Here is a 23,689-nt window from a genome sequence, read left to right as displayed (position 1 = left end):
TGGAATGCAATAGGAAAATACTGGTTAACGTCACTAGACGAAAAATATGATACAGACTTTTTTATATGTTCTTGTTCGGACACTACATGTTTTAAGCAAATACAAATGTCCAAATATTATAAAGAACTTTTAATTTCTTTGACTGACTTACAGAAAATCCAAAAATCGGTCACGAAAGAGGACCTTTTAGAAGAAAATATTTTCGGCAATTGTAAATTGAAGTTCAAGGGACATGCATTATATTATGCAAATTTTGCCTCCAGTGGAATAAACTAGAGGCTCTCAAGAGCCTGTGTCGCTCACCTTGGTCTATGTGCATATTAAACAATGGACACAGATAAATTCATGACATAATTGTGTTTTGGTGATGGTGATGTGTTTGTAGATCTTACTTTACTGAACATTCTTGTTGCTAAAATTATCTCTATCTATAATGAACTTGGCTCAGTAATTACAGTGGAAAATATTTTCTAAAAATTTATGAAAATTTATGAAAAATGCTAAAAATTAACTATAAAGGGCAATAACTCCTTAAGGGGTCAATTGACTATTTTGTTCATGAAAACTTATTTGTAGATCTTGTATTGCTGAACATTATTGCTGTTTACAGTTTATCACTATCTATAATAATATTCAAGATAATAACAAAAAACGGCAAAATTTCCTTAAAATTACCAATTCAGGGCAGTTAACTAACATCGGGTTGTCCGATCGATGTGAAAATATCAGGGCAGATAGATCTTGACCTGATAGACAATTTAACCCTATCAGATTTTCTCTAAATGCTTCGGTTTTTGAGTTATAAGCCAAAAACTGCATTTTACCCCTATGTTCCATTTTTAGCCGTGGCAGCCATTTTGGTTGGAAGGCTGGGTCACCGGACACATTTTTTAAAATTAGATACCCCAAAGATGATCTTGACCTGATAAACAATGAAACAGTTGTCAGATTTGCTCTAAATGTTTTGGTTTTTGAGTTATAAGCCAAAAACTGCATTTTACCCCCATGTTCTATTTTTAGCCATGGCGGCCATCTTGGTTGATTGGCAGGGTCACCGGACACAATTTTTAAACTATATACCCCAATGATGATCTTGACCTGATAAACAATTAAACAGTTGTCAGATTTGCTCTAAATGTTTTGGTTTTTGAGTTATAAGCCAAAAACTGCATTTTACCCCCATGTTCTATTTTTAGCCATGGCGGCCATCTTGGTTGATTGGCAGGGTCACCGGACACAATTTTTAAACTATATACCCCAATGATGATTTTGGCCAAGTTTGGTTTAATTTGGCCAAGTAGTTTCAGAGGAGAAGATTTTTGTAAAAGATTACTAAAATTTACGAAAAATGGTTAAAAATTGACTATAAAGGGCAATAACTCCTAAAGGGGTCAACTGACCATTTCGTTCATGTTGACGTATTTGTAAATCTTACTATGCTGAACATTATTGCTGCTTACAGTTTATCTCCATCTATAATAATATTCAAGATAATAACCAAAAACAGCAAAATTTCCTTAAAAATACCAATTCAGGGGCAGCAACCCAACAACAGGTTGTCGGATTCATCTGAAAATTTCAGGACAGATAGATCTTGACCTGATAAACACTTTTATCCCATGTCAGATTTCCTCTTAATGATTTGGTTTTTGAGTTATAAGCCAAAAACTTCATATTACCCCTCTGTTCTATTTTTAGCCATGGCGGCCATCTTGGTTAGTTGACTGAGTCACGCCACACATTTTTTAAACTATATACCCCAAAGATGATTGTGGCCAAGTTTGGATTAATTTGGCCCAGTAGTTTTAGAGGAGAAGATTTTTGTAAAAGATTTCTAAGATTTACGAAAAATGGTTAAAAATTGACTATATTAAAGGTCAATAACTCCTAAAGGGGTCAACTGACCATTTTGGTCATGTTGACTTATTTGTATATCTAACTTTGCTGAACATTATTGCTGTGTACAGTTTATCTCTATCTATAATAATATTCAAGATAATAACCAAAAACAGCAAAAATTCCCTAAAATTACCAACTCAGGGGCAGCAACCCAACAACGGGTTGTCGGATTCATCTGAAAATTTCAGGGCAGATAGATCTTGACCTGATAAACAATTTTACCCCATGTCAGATTTGCTCTAAATGCTTTAGTTTTTGAGTTATAAGCCAAAAACTGCATTTTACCCCTATGTTCTATTTTTAGCCATGGCGGCCATCTTGGTTGGTTGGCCGGGTCACGCCACACATTTTTTAAACTAGATACCCCAATGATGATTGTGGCCAAGTTTTGTTTAATTTGGCCCAGTAGTTTCAGAGGAGAAGATTTTTGTAAAAGTTAACGACGACGGATGACGACGACGGACGACGACGACGGACGACGGACGACGGACGCCAAGTGATGGGAAAAGCTCACTTGGCCCTTCGGGCCAGGTGAGCTAAAAAAATTAAAGATATATGGGACTTAAACAATAAATCCTTTAAAACATCCCTTGATATTTTTAACAGTCTTAAAGATAAAAGGAATTGGATTGCACAATATAGCCGCATTAAATCTTCGTTAACACCTCAACAAATTGATGTTTTAAAAACAGACTCTCGTATACATAGTCATTCTGATGGACCTATAAAAATAATAAATTCTTGTCAATGATAAAAAATGGAGTTGTCGTTGATGCCAAAAAATTATGCCTTAAAGATATTAGATATTTTTATGAGAATAAAACAGCTCCAAATAGTCAGTTGAAGTGGAATTTACATTTTGGGAATGAACTACCATGGGATTACATTTGGGAAACTTTGAATAAGAATTTAGCTAACAGGAAAATTAAACAATTTCAATGGAAGTTACTACATAATATAATTTACACTGAAGAAAAGTTACAAAAAATGAATCGCTCAAACGGGAAGTGTCACTTTTGCAATGAAAAAGAATCACTATTTCATCTTTTTATTTATTGTAAACTGGTGGAAGACGTTTGGCGGGAAATTTTTGAGAAAATAAGGGAATTTTGTTCAAAATTAAATATCCAAAAATTACAAAAATCGGAAACAAGTATAATTTTTGGGGTCATTAATGCAGATGCATCTTATACCCGAATTTTAGATACGGTGCTTTTAATCACGAAATGGGTTATCTGGAAAACTAGAAATATCGCAAAATATCAAAAGAAAGGGATAAGTAAATTGGTGATTTTAAATATGATAAAACATGAAATGCAATTTCTGCTCAAATATTTTAAACCGAATACGAAAATCGAAGCCTTTTCTACTATGTTTGACATTTTTTGTATATAAAAAAAATATATTGCATGATCAGGTCAGTTCAATGACCTCTTTGATACTGATTGAATAATAATATGTACACTGCTCGCAACTCCCTACATGTAATTTCTGTTGTGTATATATTCATGTATATCATCTAATTGTAATAAGACATGTTGTATCAACAGGTTCATATTATAAACAAATATTTACTCACCAATTCTTTGATATTAATCCTTATTGGGAATCAAAATCATTAATCCATTTTTTTATGAATGAACTACACATCCCTTTAACAAATCGCACGTGGTAAATGATCACTCGACCAGAAATTTAATGTAATCGAAATTAACATAACAAAAGACTTGATGTACGATAAAATTGAAACTGCTTAATACATACAGGTAGCCTTTGTGAGAAATAAATGAAGATAAAAAACAAACTTTATTCAAATAATTATATATGGTGAGATGTATAGATATATAGATCGATATTGATTGCAGGTACATGTACATTTGTACAAGGATAGATAATATTTATAAAGGTTGATGTTAATAATTTATAGTGGGAGTTTTTTTTCTCATTTGCTTTCCCTGACAAATGAAACTGTAAAAATTGGGGCCCCCTTAGTTGCTTCCCTGGGCAACTGAGGGTTGATGTAACAGGTGATTGTTAATAAAATATGTTTAATATTAAAAAAAAAAAAGAAGATGTGGTATGATTGCAAATGAGACTCGAGTTTAAAATTCAAAATTCAACTAATAAAGATAGTCGGCACGATAAATTCGTTACACAGTGTGTTAGTGACCTGATACAATATACAGGGTCAGTAAATTCCATATGAGGTTCTATTTTCGCTCAAACCCCTTATGGAATTTAGTGACCCCGAATTTATCGTATTAGGTCACTAACATACTGTGTAACTGATAATATCTGACTAGAATTTAAATGAATCACTTATTTGATAATGTTTACAGTTAGTATATTACTACAACTTTAGAGGAGATATGATTTATTGATTGATGTTTTCTGGACATACAGTGGCAAATATTTCATGCAGATTTATGAGCGGGAGAAGAATATTAAAAAAATAAATAAGATGTTACATGCGTTGCCGTTGATAAAGAATTTAAAAAGGTTCAATATAAATATATAAAAAAAGCAATGATAGACAGACACGACAAAAAATGATCCAGCAAAATATAAATATAAAATCATTTTTCATAGATATTTTATTCATCCTCTATATAGTGGTCGAAAAAAAAGAGTTATAAATTTCATGCGTCTGAAGCGGGCACTATCTTTAATTGATCTTCATCATTTACGCCTCAGTGACAAGTATTTGAAATCAAAAGATATGAAAGAATAGAAAGAGTTGATGAGCTATATGACGAAAATGACACACAAACTAGAGGCTCTAAAGAGCCTGTGTCGCTCACCTTGGTCTATGTGCATATTAAACAAAGGACACAAATGGATTCATGACAAAATTGTATTTTGGTGATGGTGATGTGTTTGAAGTTCTTACTTTACTGAATGATTTTGCTTCTTACAATTATATCTATAATGAACTTTGCCCATTAGTAACAGAGAACTATATTTGGTAAAAATTTACATAAATTTACCAAATTAATGAAAATTGTTAAAAATTGACTATAAAGGGCAATAACTCCTTAAGGGGTCAATTGACCATTTAGGTCATGTTGACTTATTTGTAGATCTTACTTTGCTGAACATTATTGCTGTTTACAGTTTATCGCTATCTATAATAGTATTCAAGATAACCAAAAACGGCAAAATTTCTTTAAAAATTACCAATTGGAGGGCAGCAACCCAACAACCAGTTGTCCAATTCATCTGAAAAATTCAGGGCAGATAGATATTGACTTGATTAACAATTTAACTTCTTGTCAGATTGTGCTCTAGATGCTTTGGTTTCATAGTTATAAGCCAGAAACTGCATTTTACCCCTATGTTCTATTTTTAGCCGTGGCGGCCATCTTGGTTGAATGGCCAGGTCATCGGACACATTTTTCAAACTAGATACCCCAAAGATGATTGTGGCCTAGTAGTTTCAGTGGAGATTTTGTAAAAGATTACTTAGATTTATGAAAAATGGTTAAAAATTGACTATAAAGGGCAATAACTCCTAAAGGGGTCAACTGACCATTTTGGTCATGTTGACTTATTTGTAGATCTTACTTTGCTGAACATTATTGCTGTTTACAATTTATCTCTATCTATAATAATATTCAAGATAATAACAAAAAACAGCAAAATTTCCTCAAAATTACCAATTCAGGGGCAGCAACCCAACAACCGATTGACCGATTCATCTGAAAATTTCAGGGCAGATAGATCTTGACCTGATAAACATTTATATCCCCATGTCAAATTTCCTCAAAATGCTTTGATTTTTGAGTTATAAGCCAAAAACTGCATTTTACCCCTATGTTCTATTTTTAGCGGTGGCGGCCATCTTGGTTGGTTGACCAGGTCACGCCACACATTTTTTTAACAAGATACCCCAAAGATGATTGTGGCCAAGTTTGGTTTAATTTGGCCCAGTAGTTTCAGAGGAGAAGCTTTTTGTAAAAGATTACTTTAATTTACGAAAAATGGTTAAAAATTGACTATAAAGGGCAATAACTCCTAAACGGGTCAACTGACCATTTTGGTCATGTTGACTTATTTGTAGATCTTACTTTGCTGAACATTATTGCTGTTTACAGTTTATCTCTATCTATAATAATATTCAAGATAATAACCAAAAACAGCAAAATTTCCTCAAAATTACCAATTCAGGGGCAGCAACCCAACAACCCATTGACCGATTCATCTGAAAATTTCAGGGAAGATAGATCTTGACCTGATAAACATTTTTATCCCATGTCAGATTTCCTCAAAATGCTTTGGTTTTTGAGTTATAAGCCAAAAACTGCATTTTACCCCTATATTCTATTTTTAGCGGTGGCGGCCATCTTGGTTGGTTGACCAGGTCACGCCACACATTTTTTAAACTAGATACCCCAAAGATGATTGTGGCCAAGTTTGAATTAATTTGGCCAAGTAGTTTCAGAGGAGAAGATTTTTGTAAAAGATTACTTTAATTTACGAAAAATGGTTAAAAATTGACTATAAAGGGCAATAACTCCTAAACGGGTCAACTGACCATTTTGGTCATGTTGACTTATTTGTAGATCTTACTTTGCTGAACATTATTGCTGTTTACAGTTTATCTCTATCTATAATAATATTCAAGATAATAACCAAAAACAGCAAAATTTCCTCAAAATTACCAATTCAGGGGCAGCAACCCAACAACCGATTGACCGATTCATCTGAAAATTTCAGGGCAGATAGATCTTGACCTGATAAACATTTTTACCCTTGTCAGATTTACTCTAAATGCTTTGGTTTTTGAGTTATAAGCCAAAAACTGCATTTTACCCCTATGTTCTATTTTTAGCCGTGGCGGCCATCTTGGTTGGTTGACCTGGTCACGCCACACATTTTTTAAACTAGATACCCCAATGATGATTGTGGCCAAGTTTGGTTTGATTTGGCCCAGTAGTTTCAGAGGAGAAGATTTTTGTAAAAGTTAACGACGACGGACGACGATGACGACGACGACGACGGACGCCGGACGCCGGACGCCGGACGCCAAGTGATGAGAAAAGCTCACTTGGCCCTTCGGGCCAGGTGAGCTAAAAAAAGTCAAATCAGTCGAATGTAACATTTATTGATGAAGTTTAAAACCTTAGGTATCTTTATAATTCCAAAATATATAAATTGACCATTGATTGGAATTGTAAGGATTTGCAGAATCAAAACATTGTCATAATTCGTCCGTTTTAATTTTCATACTGATGCTCGAGGACGGCAGACATTGTCTTCAATTTTTTGGGTATAACATTTTTTTAGTACCAACATATATTCAATATATTTCACTATTCACCAAAACTGTTGATTGATAAGCAATGTCTCTTTCTATATTTTGTTGGACAGATGAGTAATCAATGATAAAATCTTTTTGGTGATCAAATTTTTATTTTATCCGATTTCAGATTTCTCTTAATGTCTGTTAGCTACCGGTACTGTCACTGTTATAAAACTGAACGTTCAGCTCCTCATTACTAGTACCCCGAATCACAAGGAAAATATGATAAAGTATACCTCATATCATCTTTCCTTTTGTTTATTATCCCAGATATCCAACTGATTTCGAAGAAATTGAAATACTTTTTTTCTCCAAGTTTTATACTTATTTTAAACATGGTGTCATTTATGCAGTACAGTGACAGAATAAAAAAAGAGGGGCTATACGGAGTAATGTCGTTATACGTATATTTTTGATACAGTCAAGACACTATATATTGTCAAAATATTATATACGGAAGTTTTCAAATGCAGGAACTGAACCCAAGAATTTGACATAAAAGGGCATATATACTGAATAGAGAAAAATGTCTACAAGAATTATAGAATACAGAAATGTAGATCTCCTCCCCTAATACAGACTGTAATATATAGCATTTTGACGGATAGTTTTGTTAAATCTATTTAACTACTTTTAATTTCGAAAAAAATGTTGTACAAGGTGTTGTTAATAAATGTAGCAGACAATATATCATGCCCTTTCAACCGACGTCCTAATTTCGATGAAAGAAATTAAAATCTTCTGTCCTTGTGCAACACAAAAAAAGAAAGAACAATTTTTATAGCTTTTTGCAATTGCATAATTGTTAAATAGTATTGAATTCGGAATCAAATTCATATTAATCATATAGAAGCTTCATGTCTTAAATATTGAAAACAGGTCTAAATTATTTACATGCATTACGATTGATATAAAAACATCCGGTTCGTTTTTTTTTCTTCTTCTAGATTTGAGAAAGAAGCAACTATGTGACACTCAAACAATTGATTTATAAACTCTCAAATATAAGTATAACAAGCTACGGGTATATTACTGGAAGTCGTTAGGTTTACTTTCTTACGGTGGGACAAAATAACGTCATAAAATGGACGCTTTAACGGAGAACCAGTGTTAAGTGTAGAAGATTTTTGTAGAAGATTGCAAAAAAATTACGAAAAAATTTGTTAAAAATTGACTATCAAGGGCAATAACTCCTTAAGGCGTCAATTGACAATTTTGGTCATTTGATTTTTTTGTAGATCTTACTTTGCCGAACATTATTGCTGTTTACAGTTTATATCTATCTATAATAATATTCAAAATAATAACCAAAAACTTCAAAATTTCCTTAAAATTATCAATTCAGGGGCAGCAACCAAAAAAACGTGTTGTCTGATTCGTCTAAAAATTTCAGGGCAGAGATTTTTTTGTAGATCTTACTTTGCTGAACATATTGCTGTTTACAGTTTATATCTATCTATAATAATATTCAAGATAACAACCAAAAACTGCAAGTTTTTCTTAAAATTACCTGTTCAGGGGCAGCAACCCAACAATGGGTTGTCTTTTTCGTATAGCAATGTCAGGGTAGATAAATCTTAACCTGATAAACATTGTTACGCCATGTCAGATTTGCTCTAAATGATTTTGTTTCAGAGATATAAGCCAAAAACTGCATTTTACCCCTATGTTCTATTTTAAGCCATGTTGGCCATGTTGGTTGGCAGGCGGAGTCATGGGACACATTTTTAAAACTAAATACCCTGAAGATGATTGTGGCCAAGTTTGGTTAAATTTGGCCGAGTAGTTTCAGAGGAGAAGATTTTTGTAAAAGTTAACGAAGACGGTCGACGACGACGGACGCCAGTACATCTTCTTATTTTCATATGTAAATAATAAACATTTATTTACATTATGTCTTTATTTGAATTGCAATTGAAGTAAAATTCGATGTACTTTGCTCCATCTTAACAAAGACAAAATTGATTTCATAGTACAGCTAGCATGATAACCCAGCAGTGGCTTGGAGCAGACTAAAACTAGAAAACTGATGCCCAAAGTGTTATTTTGTAATTCACACAGTTATGCATGGGAGCCCATATGTCTATGGTTCACTGTACGAGGAGTTTTCCGGAAATGACATAAAAGTTTTATGCAAGAATATACCAAAATAAACTGCTATTGCAGAGATTTGTCTCGGCTTTTTGTAATTTTGATTATGCAAATGTTGAAATTAAAATAGCAATACTTTAACATTGTACATAAGTTATTTAGATATTCAAAGTCAATGAACCATGACTGAGGTACATGGCTAAACAATCTCCATGTAAATGAGATGTGCCAATGATAATACAACTGCATTCCAAATATGATTGACCTACCACTTGTGGTCCACCATAAACTAGACCTAATCACAAACTAATACATTGTTGACGCCGCCGCCTTCGCCACCGGAAACAGCATACCTATGTCTCGCTTTTCGACTCTGTCAAGGCGAGACAAAAATGACAATGACAACTCCCTCACAAAAGAGCAAATATCAATAAAAATCAAAACCCTGGCCACATGCACACCTTCAATATATGTACAAACAGCCAGCAAAGTGAAAACTTCCAAGCATTCAAACTGAAGGAGGAGTTATCTGGTAAGCTATATACCCATAACGGGACGAACGGGTTGAAGGACAGATAGACGGAAGGACGAACAGACAGACAGGTAAAACAATATGCCCCCAACTTTCAGTGGCAGAGGCATTAAAATCATTGTCTCCCCATCCCCAGATTTAGATAACGTGATATCATATACCTATGTGAACATGATTATAACATACCTTTCCTTCCTTTGAACATTGAACTTTGTCTTTATGTGAACCAATTAGAATCACTGGTGGTCCAAGAATATTAGTGTTTCCTGGCTCAGTATTTTCATCCATTTCTGTGTTACTTCTTTCAGCTTTATGTTTCTGTTCTTCAAGTGTACAGTAGCAATGTATAGAGTTCATCCACAATTGAAACATATCTACAAAGTAATGATTTCACATCAGCATGCACATTGCAGATCAAAGCTTTCAGACGAATAAAAACACATAAAACTCATTCCAAACACATATATACAGTTGACCTATTGCTTATAGTTATAGCAAAACAAACTGACATTAGCAAAAACTAGATATGGACAATGCCGCCCCGCCTTTCTCCCTGACCATAGGACATCATCATAGATACCAGGACCAAAATCTTTTATTTACGCCAGACACGTGTTTCGTCTACAAAATACTAATCAATGACGCTCGAATCAAAAAAATCATTAAAAGGCCAAATAAAGTACGAAGTTGGAGAGCATTGAGGACCTGTAGGAGGAGATAGCCTGTGTCATATGGTATTTTGAATTCAATGGAAATTCGACTCCGAGGTCAAAATACCGCTATGGTAAATTGAACCCCCTGTTCTTTTCATTCTAGATAATTATTAGAACATTATACATTATTGTAAAGCTTTATGTAGCTTGAAAATCACACATACAAAAAGGGGAGGTCAATTTTCCATGGTAGGTAACATGAATGGGGAATGTGTTCATGGGATACAGATGATGCCCCCGATAGCATATAACGTTATCAAGGAACATGCCTTGGTTGAGGCAAACTAAAAAAAGGGAACGGAAATGAAAAATTCAATAAAACTTCGCTACGTAGTTGGTATGTATTTAACATGCTATAAAAGATGTTTTGATAATTTTACACAGCCATGATATTTTGACCACCCTGCCATGGTATATTGAACCCCCTCCTATACACCTCCAATTTAACAAATTTCATAGCCAACATATTGTACATTTGATAATCTGCATCACGTTTTATCTAAAACAGGGGAGTTCGATTATCCATGGTGGGGTTTAAAATACTATATGGGAAAATGACCCCAAGGTCTAAATACCATGCTGTATAATGACCCAGGGTCAATTTTCCATATGGTATTTTGACCCTGGGTTCACTTTTCAGGGGGTTCAAAAAACCATATGATACCCGACAAACCATGATCCCTTTAAAAATCAATTAGTCCAACTACCTTTCATTTTCAGAATATTTGAAAAATATAAAATTCCAGTGGCAATGCACACCTCCCTTATGTTTATAAACATCATACAAAATATTAAAGCTGTATCTCCAAAATTGTAGGAGGAGATAGCAGGACAAACCATGATCTCTTTATGCAACTTGTACCAACAAAATCACTAAGTCCAACTACCTTTCATTTTCAGAATATTTGAAAAAAATCAAAACTCTTTGGCCATGCACACCTCCGTTAAGTGTATGAACATCCTACAAAGTATTAAAGTTGTACCTCCAAAACTGTAAGAGGAGATAGCCTGACAAACAATGTATCATAATCCGGACGGACGGACGTACGTACAGACGGACAAGGGTCAAACTTATTGTTATATTAAACAAGACGCATGTACTTTTTATATGCATGCATATATGCATACCAAGTTTTAACAATATACTCAGTTTAAAATCATTTCATTTACCAAATATAATTGACCTATTGCTTTCAGTATCTGAGATATCAACCTAAACATAAACTGCATGTTTACATTTACCAATGAACCATGAACACGAGACCAAGTTCTGATCAACCCTGCCAGATGAACATACACACCTTATAGTCATGCTATTCACATAATGGATCTGTTACTTAAAGTACCTGAGGTACCAGAGGTATATACTTTACCAAGATAACTATTCAGAAAAGTAGGAAAATGTCTGAAACCTTGTCTGGTAGACATTTTATCTTATTATATTGTACCCATTATCAGTTCACCTGATAACAAGAATATGTGCCCATAGGACAGCATGACCTGCTCGCATATGTTCCTGTTCAGTGGAACGTAAAATTGATGTCAAAAGTGTATTTTATCAAATGAGTTAAACAGTATTCTTCATAAAGAACATTTTTACTTCATAAATTGATATTTGTCTAATTTTCAATTATCAGCTTTCTAAATATGTTTAGTGAAATATGAAATTGGGCCAAAAACATAACTTGGCATAAAAAATCGTGTAATAATTAACAAGTGTAACAAGTGGTACTGTGAGGTATTCCTCTTATAAATGATGTGTTTCCCTCGATTTTAGTTTGTAAACCGGATTTGTTTCCTCTCAATCGATTTATGACTTTTGAACAGCGGTATACTACTGTTGCCTTTATTGCTCACTAGGATGACCACACTTAAACATTTAGTTAACAGGGAGTTTAATAGCAATGGATGTGAAACTCAATCACACGGCATAGCATGATAACATGAATGTTAATACAAAATTGAAGGGTGCTCTGACTTGTTAATCATGAGAGTGTATCAGTATTACAGTAAACAGGACGTTGATGAGAGATGAATGTGAAAACGCATCAAACAGTATAACATGTTCAATGAATCCTGACGTATTTAAGAAAATTTTCATACATGGACATTATGTTTAAGGATATATAAGCATTGTGTAAACAAACAGTTGATGAGCGATACATCTGACGCAAAAAATTCAGTATCTTCACATGAAAAAAATTTCTGGACGCACTAAAAAATTCATTAAAGCCCATTATGTGTTAGATTACATAAGTATCTAAGTGATAAGTGATGAAACTGAAAACAAATCGCCATATATAGCATATTTACTTTAAGCCTGACAACAAATTGCAGGAGGCTCTAACTTCTAGTTCCTGATAAAAAAAATGGGGCAGAAATTTCATGGGACAGCAGGGGGGTTCATTCAGAGCAAGGGTATTATATACTGAGGGACTTTAAAAATGTAACGCTAGATACAAATGTAATTTTTTTATCCAATTTTCAAATCTGCAATTTTTGTAAAATATAAACATGATAAATGTATAATCATAAATTGTATTCATTACTTTATTGTCTAAAACAAGTTTGCAGTTCGAAAGTTAAATTGATGACGTTATTTTTAATGTTCAAATCATGTGGCATGCACTGAAACCCTGGTTTCCCCCTTATCAATGGATGTGTCACCGTCAAAGGCAATGGCTGTATGTAACCAAAGCCAAAATGGATGTCAGAAAGGTCAACCAATTCTGTTGGACATATTTATAGTTCTGTTTTGTACTCACGATTTAGACTCAGCCCCAAGCAATACAGTGTGTTTTGGCAATTAAACGGTTTACAATTTAGGGCTTTAAAAGTTTTTCTGCGGTTGATTCGTTGACATTTCAGTGTATGGTGAACATTTTTGGTATGAATCTTTCTGCCATGCACTAGTCGAGCAGATTAGAAGTTGACGTTGCGGCTGAAAACATTTCTCGCAAATGACGTTGCATAATCAAATTTCATTGATATGGCGTTGTCGCTACATATTCATTATATTGATCTGGTCATTGATGGTCATTAACAAATCCTGTCTACCTGTACCGTTGTTGTAAAGACAGAATGACGAGTTTCTGACATGACATTGTCTGTAAACAGCACGTTCACTTATTTCTTCCTACAATATTCTTATGGTCTCATTTAGATTTTCATTGCTCATGCAGTCTCGGCAATATGGAGATGCAACATGCTTGTAATGATTCAAGTGTGGGTATGGGTTCAAAAAATTGTTTCACGAAAAAGCCCTTAAAAGAACCATTTATGGGTTTCAAATATGCTTTTAAAATAAGTGCGACTTCAATAATCCGGTATGTTCAATAACCTCAGGTAAGTCAGGTATTGAATTTTTCTAATCACAAGAAAGTATGGAAAGCATAAATATTAGTTTTATGAGTATCAATTATGATTTGGTTCAAACAATTACCAAAATGTGTGTTGCATTTCTAAAGTCCGTCAGTGTAGGTTTCAAGTTGATGTAACAGCTTCTTCATGGAAAATTACCTGATCCGAAAATTTTAATCTGATATGAAAACAGATGTACAAACGGACAGAGAGAAGCACAGAGTGGAAAATAGAATATCCCCAACTTTTGGACATGTAGGTGGGGCATAATAAACAAGAATGTGTCCATAGTACACGGATGCCCCACTCGCACTATAATTTTCCATGTTCAGTGGACCGTGAAATTGGGGTCAAAACTTTAATTTTGTATTAAAATTAGAAAGATCATATCATAGGGAACATGTGTACTAAGTTTCAAGTAGTTGTGACTTTAACTTCATCAAAAACTACCTTGACCAAAAACTTTAACCTGAACTTCGCACTTTCATTTTCTATGTTCAGTTGACCATGACATTGGGGTCAAAACTATAATTTGGCATTAAAATTAGAAAGATCATATCATGGGGAACATGTGTACTAAGTTTCAAGTAGATTGGACTTCAACTGCATCAAAAACTACCTTGACCAAAAACTTTAACCTGAAGTCGGACGAACGAACGAAAGAACGAACGGACGAACAGACGAACGAACGGAGGCACAGACCAGAAAACATAATGCCCCTCTACTATCGTAGGTGGGGCATAAAAATGATACGATTTTAGACAGTCACTGAACTATGAAAATAAAGTAAAGGAAAATGAACAGATTATACAGGTGGATAAAGCTTTTTTTTAAACACGTTATGAAGTATTCAGGTCTCCTATCTTCCGAAATATAAAGCTATGTACATCGCTACGTCTTCAATAGTGATAGACTAAAAAATACTAAAACATAATTAACCTGTAGAATATCAAATATCATATACATACTAACCTTGTGCATTTTTGTTTTCAGCCTCATCGAGTTTTGTGACCACAAGATAAATTGCATCTGGAGACAGAAAGGTTTGATGGGTATGGTAGAACTCTTCATCTCCAGCAAAATCCCAAAGTAAGAATGTGGCATACTCATCTTTGTCATGTAAATCAAAATTAGATTTTTCCATCATGGTTTTGATATCCTTATATGCTTTTTCATTTTCTAATGATAGGTTTTGCTGCTGATAATGATAACTATCGGTTACTTGAGGTTTACATTGAGAAACAATTCCTTCAGGGGGTTCAGTTTGTAATTGAGATACATTGGCTCCTACATTTGTAGCTTGAAATTCAATGGCAACAGGAAGTTTGGTATGGGATTCAGTGTCTGCAGGTGGATCATTTGCAGTGTCTTCTGGAGATTTTATTTTTTCAGGTTGTTGAGATATTGTCTCTGATTCATTTGATTCATCAACACGTCTGTTCAAATTTGTTATTAGAGTGTTTTCTTTACCAGTTTTATGCGATCCTTCTGATTGTTTAACCTGAGTGTCTTCTAATGTTTTTTGTTTATATTCAGTGTCTACTGAAGGTTTAAGTTTTTCAGACTGCTTAAAAACTGTTCTTGATTCGTTTAATTCATCATAATTTGTTGTAGTGGTGTCCATAATGCTCTTGTTATCTGCTGCTTCAATTTTTGCTTTTTCATCACTGGCTAGTTTTTCTTCGTATGGTTTCAACAATCTTGTATACAGTGTATTTTCTTCATGGTTGCCTATTATTAGGATACTAAAATTATTTTGTTTTCCTTACAATGTGTTAAAGAAGATAAATACGGAATAAACAAGAAACAAGAAATAAGACACATTCTATTTACATGATTAATATGATGACTGGTAATCCAATATAATAACATTATATCTACTCATAGCGCAAACGATTAATACATACAATTGGGTGTTCCGAGTTACACCCTTCTAATTATTACGACCTTGTTAACTCAATGTGTGACCGTAAAACCCACAGTTTACGTATATTTTTAATACAATAGGTAGACACACTAAAATTGATAAAATACAAATTCGCCATCCAAGGGCAATAACGCCTTTAAGGAGTTGTATTGATATTTTGAGAGAAATTGAGTGAGTAGAGTCTGATCTTAAACACAAATATTTTATTTAGTTTTGTATTCTTGAATTTAAATATATCTAAAGAAGTTGTTAGGTAAACATTTAAATATCATACCATCTAATTTATTCCATATGCCATCACAGGAATTTGGATTGCATTTTATAGTGTGAATTTCTATTCCATTTGTGCTATTTATTTCTGCATTATTTCTACCAAAGATTCGTTTCAAAAACGAGGTCATTCCAGCACGTGCTTTCCCTTCGTTAAGTAATCTTTTAATTAATGAGGTCTTTCCAGCACCTTTCTGGCCAACTATGACTAACCGTATGTCTCTTTTATTCTCATACCCTGACTCTAGTAATTTGAGATACAAAGGAACAGATCTTTTGTCAGCCATCAATTTTATTTCAGCAGGAACATTAACTGCAAAAAAGGAAACTTCATTTTATTTGAAACAATTTTCGTCCTTTCATTTTACAAAATATAGCCCACAGTGTTATCAGTGTATAACTTGCAAATATTTTCCATGTACCTTCCCAATTTATTGGTTTATGTTCTATTTCTATAATAGCAAGTATGAGGATACAAAGGCACTGTAATTTATTTTTTTAAAGTACAGAAGGAATTTAGTTCAGTTGCAAAAGGTAATACTTAAATACATAAGTATATATGAAGCTGTCAAACTGAATTCAACACCCCTTCATCATAAACATGTCTGCATTTTGAGTTAGAGCTAATAAAATTTTCTATAATTTGTTTTAAAAAGGAAACAGCACATTATCTTATTGAGAAAAGAAGAGAGATTTTTTTATAAATTTTGTTTTTAAATATTGTTTAAAAGAAATGTAGTACAAATTGATTGTGTTATCATGCATAAAAAAAAGGTCCGTCCACGAAAAAGAAAATTATATATGCAAGAAATATGATTGGGAGCTAACATAAAAGCCAATTCTCAATGCTTAAGTGAACAAAATAGTGCATTTATTGAAATTTCGGGCCATTTTTACTGTCGATTGATTGATTTCATTTTTAAAATTCTAAAAAGATAAATTAACTCATCATAGATACCAGGATTGAAATTTTATATTTATGTCAGACACATGTTTCGTCTACAAAAGACTCATCAGTGACGATCGAATAAAAAATATATTAAAAAGGTGAAATATAATTAGTTTTCTACAAGTATCAAATAAACTTAACATTATCATTAATTTGTTTCAAAGAACTATAGGTCAATTTACCCTGCCAGACAGACATGTACACCTTATTAACATTCCATACTTGACCTATTGGTTAAAGTATAAAAGAAAGAGACTAAACCATGATAACATAACATTGGTCAATAAACCATGAAAATGAGGTCAAGCTCAGCATCCTCAGCTGAATTTGCCAGAGAGATATGTACATGTACAACTTACACTCATTCCGTGCAACAACTATAGTTGATTATATTGCTTATAGTATCTTAGAAACTTATCTAACCAGAAAGCTTAATATTGACCAATCAATCATGAAATTGAAGTCAGATGAACCTAGCCAGACAGATTAATTCACCTTACAGTTATTCCATTCACCAAATATAGTTGACCGTAAATTTATAGAATCTAAAAAACAGACCTAATTAGGCCTAAATTAAAATATTGTTTGTTTGCCCTTTTCCGACCCTATGTTTTGAAACAGGGTAGGTAGGTAGGTAAAATATTTTATTTTTTTCCCCAAAAAAATAACTTGGGTCGGTATATTTTTTGTCATTGGTAGGCAGGTAGGTATAATATTTTATTTTATAGATACAAAATCTTCATAATGTCATTTTTGTCTGTTTTGCTTTTGCTAAAAAGTTTCTGGGACTATTTGTATAATAGTCCCAGGAAGTTTTGAAAAAAATATATCATGTAGAATGTGAAGTTAATTCACATGCACTACTATTTTGTTTTCAAATATCAAAATATATTTTCAACGTTTTTATGCCTGGAACTTTGAAGAGTTTTAACTTGCACTACTATTCTGTACTACGTACATGTACCTTGTTCGCTTACCTCTACCTAAAGGTTTTCTGTAAGAGTTAATATTGTCCTGGTAAAATATGCCCAGGCAGACATACATTACTAGTAGAAAAAGTCCCTAGAGTGTTTAAATTTTCGGTTGTGCCTATGTTGCCAATAAAAATGCAACAAGACTTGAAACTCAATTGTCACGTATTTTACATCGCATTTATAAATGAAATGTATGGAAAACTTGGGCGATTTTACTGCCAAATATTCTCCACTTTAAAGGCGTTTGTCACCTTTGGTTCATGTCAGATATAATGAATATAGCAATACTGGTCGAAGGCATCGTTAACACAATCATCCTGATCTACGGATCACAAAAAGGCCAAGGACGTATGTTAGTTATACGTCCTTGCAAAAGGCCGTCCTTACATAGAATACAACGTCCGTTTACAAAATAGTTTGTACACACGTTGATAGTTTTGTAAATGAACCCTGCTCTTCAAGTTTAAAGATACAGAGTAACGTACATCATATCACGATTTCAAAGCGTTCAACATCGATTTCAAACAAATGCTTTGAAACTCTAAATGCAAGTGTTCATGTCAAACGCTCACGTGATACCAAACGGACTAGACGTTATACGATAAAGGTAAAACCCGAGGATTCCGGTAAAAAAAGTTTTGAGCGGGAAATACAAATATAAGATTTTTGGTAGGAACGAAAAAATAAAATAAAATAAAATCTTGCTGATAAATACAAATAAAAGATTTTCAGGCGGAACGAATTTATAGGGTCGGTCGGTAAAGGGCAAACAAACAATATTTTAATTTAAGCCTTATGTAGTTTTAACCTTGATCATGATCTATGAAATGATATCGAGGTTATGTGAAACATGTCCAGCGGACATGTTGACTTTGCAAAACTCATAGACCAAATATAGTTATCCTAACACTCATTAACATTTTTTGTTAGCTGTCGCTGAACAATGAAAATGAGAACAATAACAATTGACTTATGAAATACAGAAACTTCGTAACATAAGGCATCTGTATACTTAGTCTTCTACTTTCTAAACTTTATACAAAATTATTTATAAAAATAGTTCACACCACCTATTCAGGATAGTAACCCTATGTCAAAGACTGAGCGACAAAATTTTGCGACTTGTGTCGCTCAGTCTAAGGCACTACCTAAAATATAACCCTTCTTGAACCTGATTTTGGATACAATTCCCTTTTTAACCCTGATTTTCAAAAACATGGGCAGCTGTTTTTCTGACCGAGTCTTATATGGCTGGTTTTTCAGAAAATTGCCCTATTAGACTGGTGTAGAATTAAACAGTTTTGTCACATTTACATCAAGTTTTATCAACACAATGCAGAGAACTCCTTCAATACAAAAGTTGCAAAAATACTACCTACACCAAGAGTGCAAACAAAGCTGTCTTATGCAAATTGAAGTTAATTTAAGTTATCAAATTGAATATTTTATAAGGCATCAACTAAGAAAGACAAGGGTCTAGCAAACAAACAAAAACTTGCAAACATAAAGAAAAATGACTAATGTGTAATTGTTAAGTTTATAAACAATCTCATTTATAAAAGACTGCTTACTTTCACTAGATCAAACAATACGGGTGAAACTAATGATGGTAACAGTAGGGTGGCAATTTAGGTACAAAATAAAGGTCAGCACACTAGACAACAATGTTTTTATCCTGATTGAAATTTGTCAAGATCATTTGGCTAGTGGAGAAAACAAGACATGCTATATATTCTAATTTGTATCTGGTTAGGTAAGTGATGGTTCGAACACTACCTGTAAAATTCACCTTTAGAATTTTAAGTTTTTAACAAACTATTCTACGTATTGGGCACACTTGTAATTAATTTACAACTTTTTAACACAATACAGACTACAAGTAAAATCACAGGAAACAAAGTTTTATCTGTAATATTCAGCAAAAGTATACTCCGTTCTGGATAAATGAATAAAATCTTTCTTACAGCTACACAAAACTTAAAATGAAAGATTATATATATGTACTCAATCAAAAAAATCTTTGGAACATTTTGCTCACCATGTGGTTTCTGTTCTGACTTCGATTTTTTGAAAATTGCACCTTTTTCTCTCACTTCATCTGAGCTTCTAAGCGTTTTAAGATCCACATTCTTTAGAACTTCCTGTAAACAGTGTGCTCCTCTCCCAACATTTACTAAAGCCTGTACCAGTACCCGTATTGTAGGTTTCACTATTCTGTCTTCTCTCCATTTAAACAGGACTTCCTTATTTTGAGCTACTAAGTCATGGAAATTATTGCTCTGTATATTTTCTAGGTTCGCAATTGACAATCCAATTTCAGCACCAAGCTGAAAAAATATTTGACCAATTTGTGGTGCTAATGCATCCAAAATCTCATCAGTCGGAAAACAATCCAGGTATTCCAAAGGAATATCTGAAATATAAGTATTAAAAGATACAAAACGATTTAATTAGAAAATGTCCTGATATATTTAGATAACTAAAGGCCTAAGGGAGCTGGAATCACCCGCTGGAATGTAATTCTTATTTCCGCCAACTTAAATTTTTTTTTGATCTGTAAACACTTTAGGTGAACACACTAAAATTTTGTAAGGAATTCCACAAAACCATGTCTCTTGCCTTCAATTGCTGCTGTCAGTCTTAAGGGCAAACGATACAGTTTTGATCCTGTATTTACAAGTTCGTGAAAATTTGCATATAGTCTATTTTTTACCTGATTAAATCAAATATGCCATAAAAAATATAATTTCATGTGCTACTTTTTGAGTAAAATGAGGTCGAAATTTTGTATATTTGCTCAAAATTCAGATTTGTGGCCGTAGTTTCTTTTTCGATAAAAATACATAATTTTTTTGTTATAAAAGATAAACACAAATTGTTTTTTGTTGAATAATCGGTAATTTCTTTATTTTATAAGTATCCTAAACAGATATGCATTTTTTTATTCAGAAATAACTCATACTTATCAAATGTTCATGAATTGGGGAAAAAACGTAATTTTTTGCTGCATGTTTATCAAAATTAAAAAAAATCCTCTATTTACAGTTTTATAAAATTAAGGTCACATAATCTCCCTGCAAAATGAAACAAATTGCTGTTTTGAAAAGTAGGGGTCTATGAACTCGTTTTCAAATTAACTCAGTTTGAATGATAAAAATCAGTAGAAAAATGCATCTTTTCCCGATATGTCACAGTTTGACGTCGCGAAAATAACATTTTACGTTAGCAACGTCATTACCTCCCCTGTAACTGTATTGTATGCCCTTAACGTGTACTTAATGTGAACTTAAGAAGTGAGTCAATTTTTCAGTAAAATACAGAATTAAAAAAAAGAATAACAAAGTTCTTCTGTCCAAGTTTCATTACTATCCATGAAGGCTTAAAAATGTATCAAGAGTGAGACAATCTAATTCATTGCCAGACTGTCTGTAGATGTTAACAATAAAAACAAATTATATCTAGAAGAAAAAATCTTAGAAAAGTTTAATAAAACACTACGAAGTTTGACAAAGTTATTGATGTGAAACAAATTTAGCCCTAGACTGTATCTACTTGATCAGTCAAATGTTGAAAAATGAAAATAATAAAAAAAAAAATCGCTTTGAACATCGCATTTTGCTCATAAACAAGCTTTTGTCAAAATTTCACAAAATTCCATGATGGTTTGACAATGTTTTTGGTGACTAAAAAACTTTAACCTTAGACTGAGTGTGAGTATTAAATCTTTGCAAAATTAGTCCATTTAATAGTAGTATCTGCAAAAATGAAAATTATAATTTTTAAAATGAAGGTATGCTATTTTAAAATTAATAACCAGGTTGTTGACGAGCAAGATCATTGGAGGCATTTTTTTTTAGATTCATGCGGAATATGGATAATTGGTTTAAATGCCTTCGTAGATGCAAAGGACTTTTGACCAATTCTTTAAAATGTGACTGAGTGAAAGACGCAAAGTGATGGTGATAGCCTATTGTTGACCTGCTGTCCATGTGAGCTGAACAGACTATAAAAAAGCACAGAATTTATAATAGAACACACACTGAACATTTAATCTTGTTTTGCTGATAATGATGGATGGCTGCTAAATGTCCTGTATCAAATTAATATGCATATTTAGGACGTGATCATGTTGATGGAATATGAATATTAACCGTCCTTTTTATTAGACGCACACGCTGAGCTAAATCTTTCATATGCTAGTTCACAAGGTAACAGTCAACATAAAGACATGTTGCTTTACCCGGACACATTATTATAAGTCTGATCCGACCAGTCTTTGTTCTTACTCCTTAATGTCGCATGCTTAGTTGAGAAGCAGCAATTTTTAAGTCTTAGATTTGACCCAGTCGAGGTTCACGCCCACGACATCCCACACTGGAGACAAACACGCTTCCACGAGACCTTCAAGGCGATGAGTTCTATCTGTTACAATCATCAGTCATATTAAGTTTTGTTATACTTTAGTTTGCTTTGTTGTTTGTTGTTTGTTTTGTTATTCTTTATTGCTTACCAGTTTGTGCTATTTTCACTCTTCTTACCTGCAACAAATATTCATAAATAATGAAGAATAGAAAAATTTCACACAGTTCATGTTATATATAGGTATAAAGCATGTAAATAGATATAGGAAGATGTGGTATGAGTGTCAATGAGACAACTCTCCATCCAAGTAACAATTTATTAAAGTAAACTATTATAGGTCAAGGTACGGCCTTCAACAGGGAGCTTTGACTCACATCGAACAGCAAGCTATAAAGGGCCAACAAATTAATAGTGTAAAACCATTCAAACGGGGAAACCAACTGTCTAATCTTTATAAAAACAAGAAACGAGAAACACTTATGAACCACATAAACAGACGACAACCCCTGAACATCAGATTCCCGACTAAGGACAGGTGCAAACTCTCCCAAACAATCTGTTCTATCTACACATTTATAATGGTATACATTTACATGTATTCCACATTCCTCGTTAATTTCATCACACTTGCAGTGATTGATGGTCGTAATAGTATCTTTTATGTAAGACATTCTGTTATCTGTAGAACTGTAACCAAACAAATCCTTACATGACCATATAATGTGTTTATCTGTTGTTTTGCAGTAGACCATTGAGCCCGTTTTCCTATGTAGTAACAAAGCAATGTGGGAACCCAAATCATTTTTTTTCCAATGGGCATAAGGAGGTTTGGGTAACAGGATAATTAATCCTAAAACATTCTATAACTATATTTTCAAAAATTTGCTTCAGACATTATCTCTTAATCATAAGAATTAAAACTTTTACCAAAGTATCAAAATATGGCAAAGAAATTGGTGTGAAACAAACTTTAAGCAAAGACTGTAACGTCTTTTAAAATGCAGTCTATTTACCAGAAAAATGCAGAACAAACAAGTGAAACTGCGAGCTACTGCTCACTGATACCCCGCCACAAGTGGATAATATAAATAGTGTAAAACTATGCAAGTGTTCGGTAAACAGGAAGTTGTTGAGTGATGAATCTGAAAACGCATCACACGGTATAGCTGACTTATATAAATCCTGAAACCAAATTTCAGAAATCCTTGTATTGTAGTTCCTGAGAAAAATGTGACGATAATTTTCAACTTGGCTATCATGTGTAAAATCATACAAGTGTACGATAAACAGTAAGTTGTCAAGTGATCAAT

The 23,689-nt window shown here is 33.3% G+C and overlaps 1 protein-coding gene across 1 annotated transcript in view; it reads right to left on the bottom strand.

The window, feature by feature from the left end:
- The window catches only part of LOC139499564 (uncharacterized), a 690,384-nt gene that overhangs the window by 21,569 nt on the left and 645,126 nt on the right, over positions 1–23,689 (bottom strand). The window contains exons 23-27 of the mRNA XM_071288298.1: positions 22,528–22,555; positions 20,056–20,430; positions 16,099–16,407; positions 14,870–15,628; positions 10,011–10,198 (exon numbers count right to left, since the gene is read on the bottom strand). Coding sequence (XP_071144399.1) covers positions 10,011–10,198; positions 14,870–15,628; positions 16,099–16,407; positions 20,056–20,430; positions 22,528–22,555 — 1,659 coding nt within the window. The remainder of the gene's footprint in view (positions 1–10,010; positions 10,199–14,869; positions 15,629–16,098; positions 16,408–20,055; positions 20,431–22,527; positions 22,556–23,689) is intronic.

Source organism: Mytilus edulis, chromosome 12, assembly GCF_963676685.1.
Source record: "Mytilus edulis chromosome 12, xbMytEdul2.2, whole genome shotgun sequence".
In the NCBI taxonomy this organism is placed as follows: domain Eukaryota; kingdom Metazoa; phylum Mollusca; class Bivalvia; order Mytilida; family Mytilidae; genus Mytilus; species Mytilus edulis.
The sequence above is the reverse complement of the archived record's forward strand: the minus strand, read 5'-3'. Positions and strand labels throughout refer to the sequence as shown.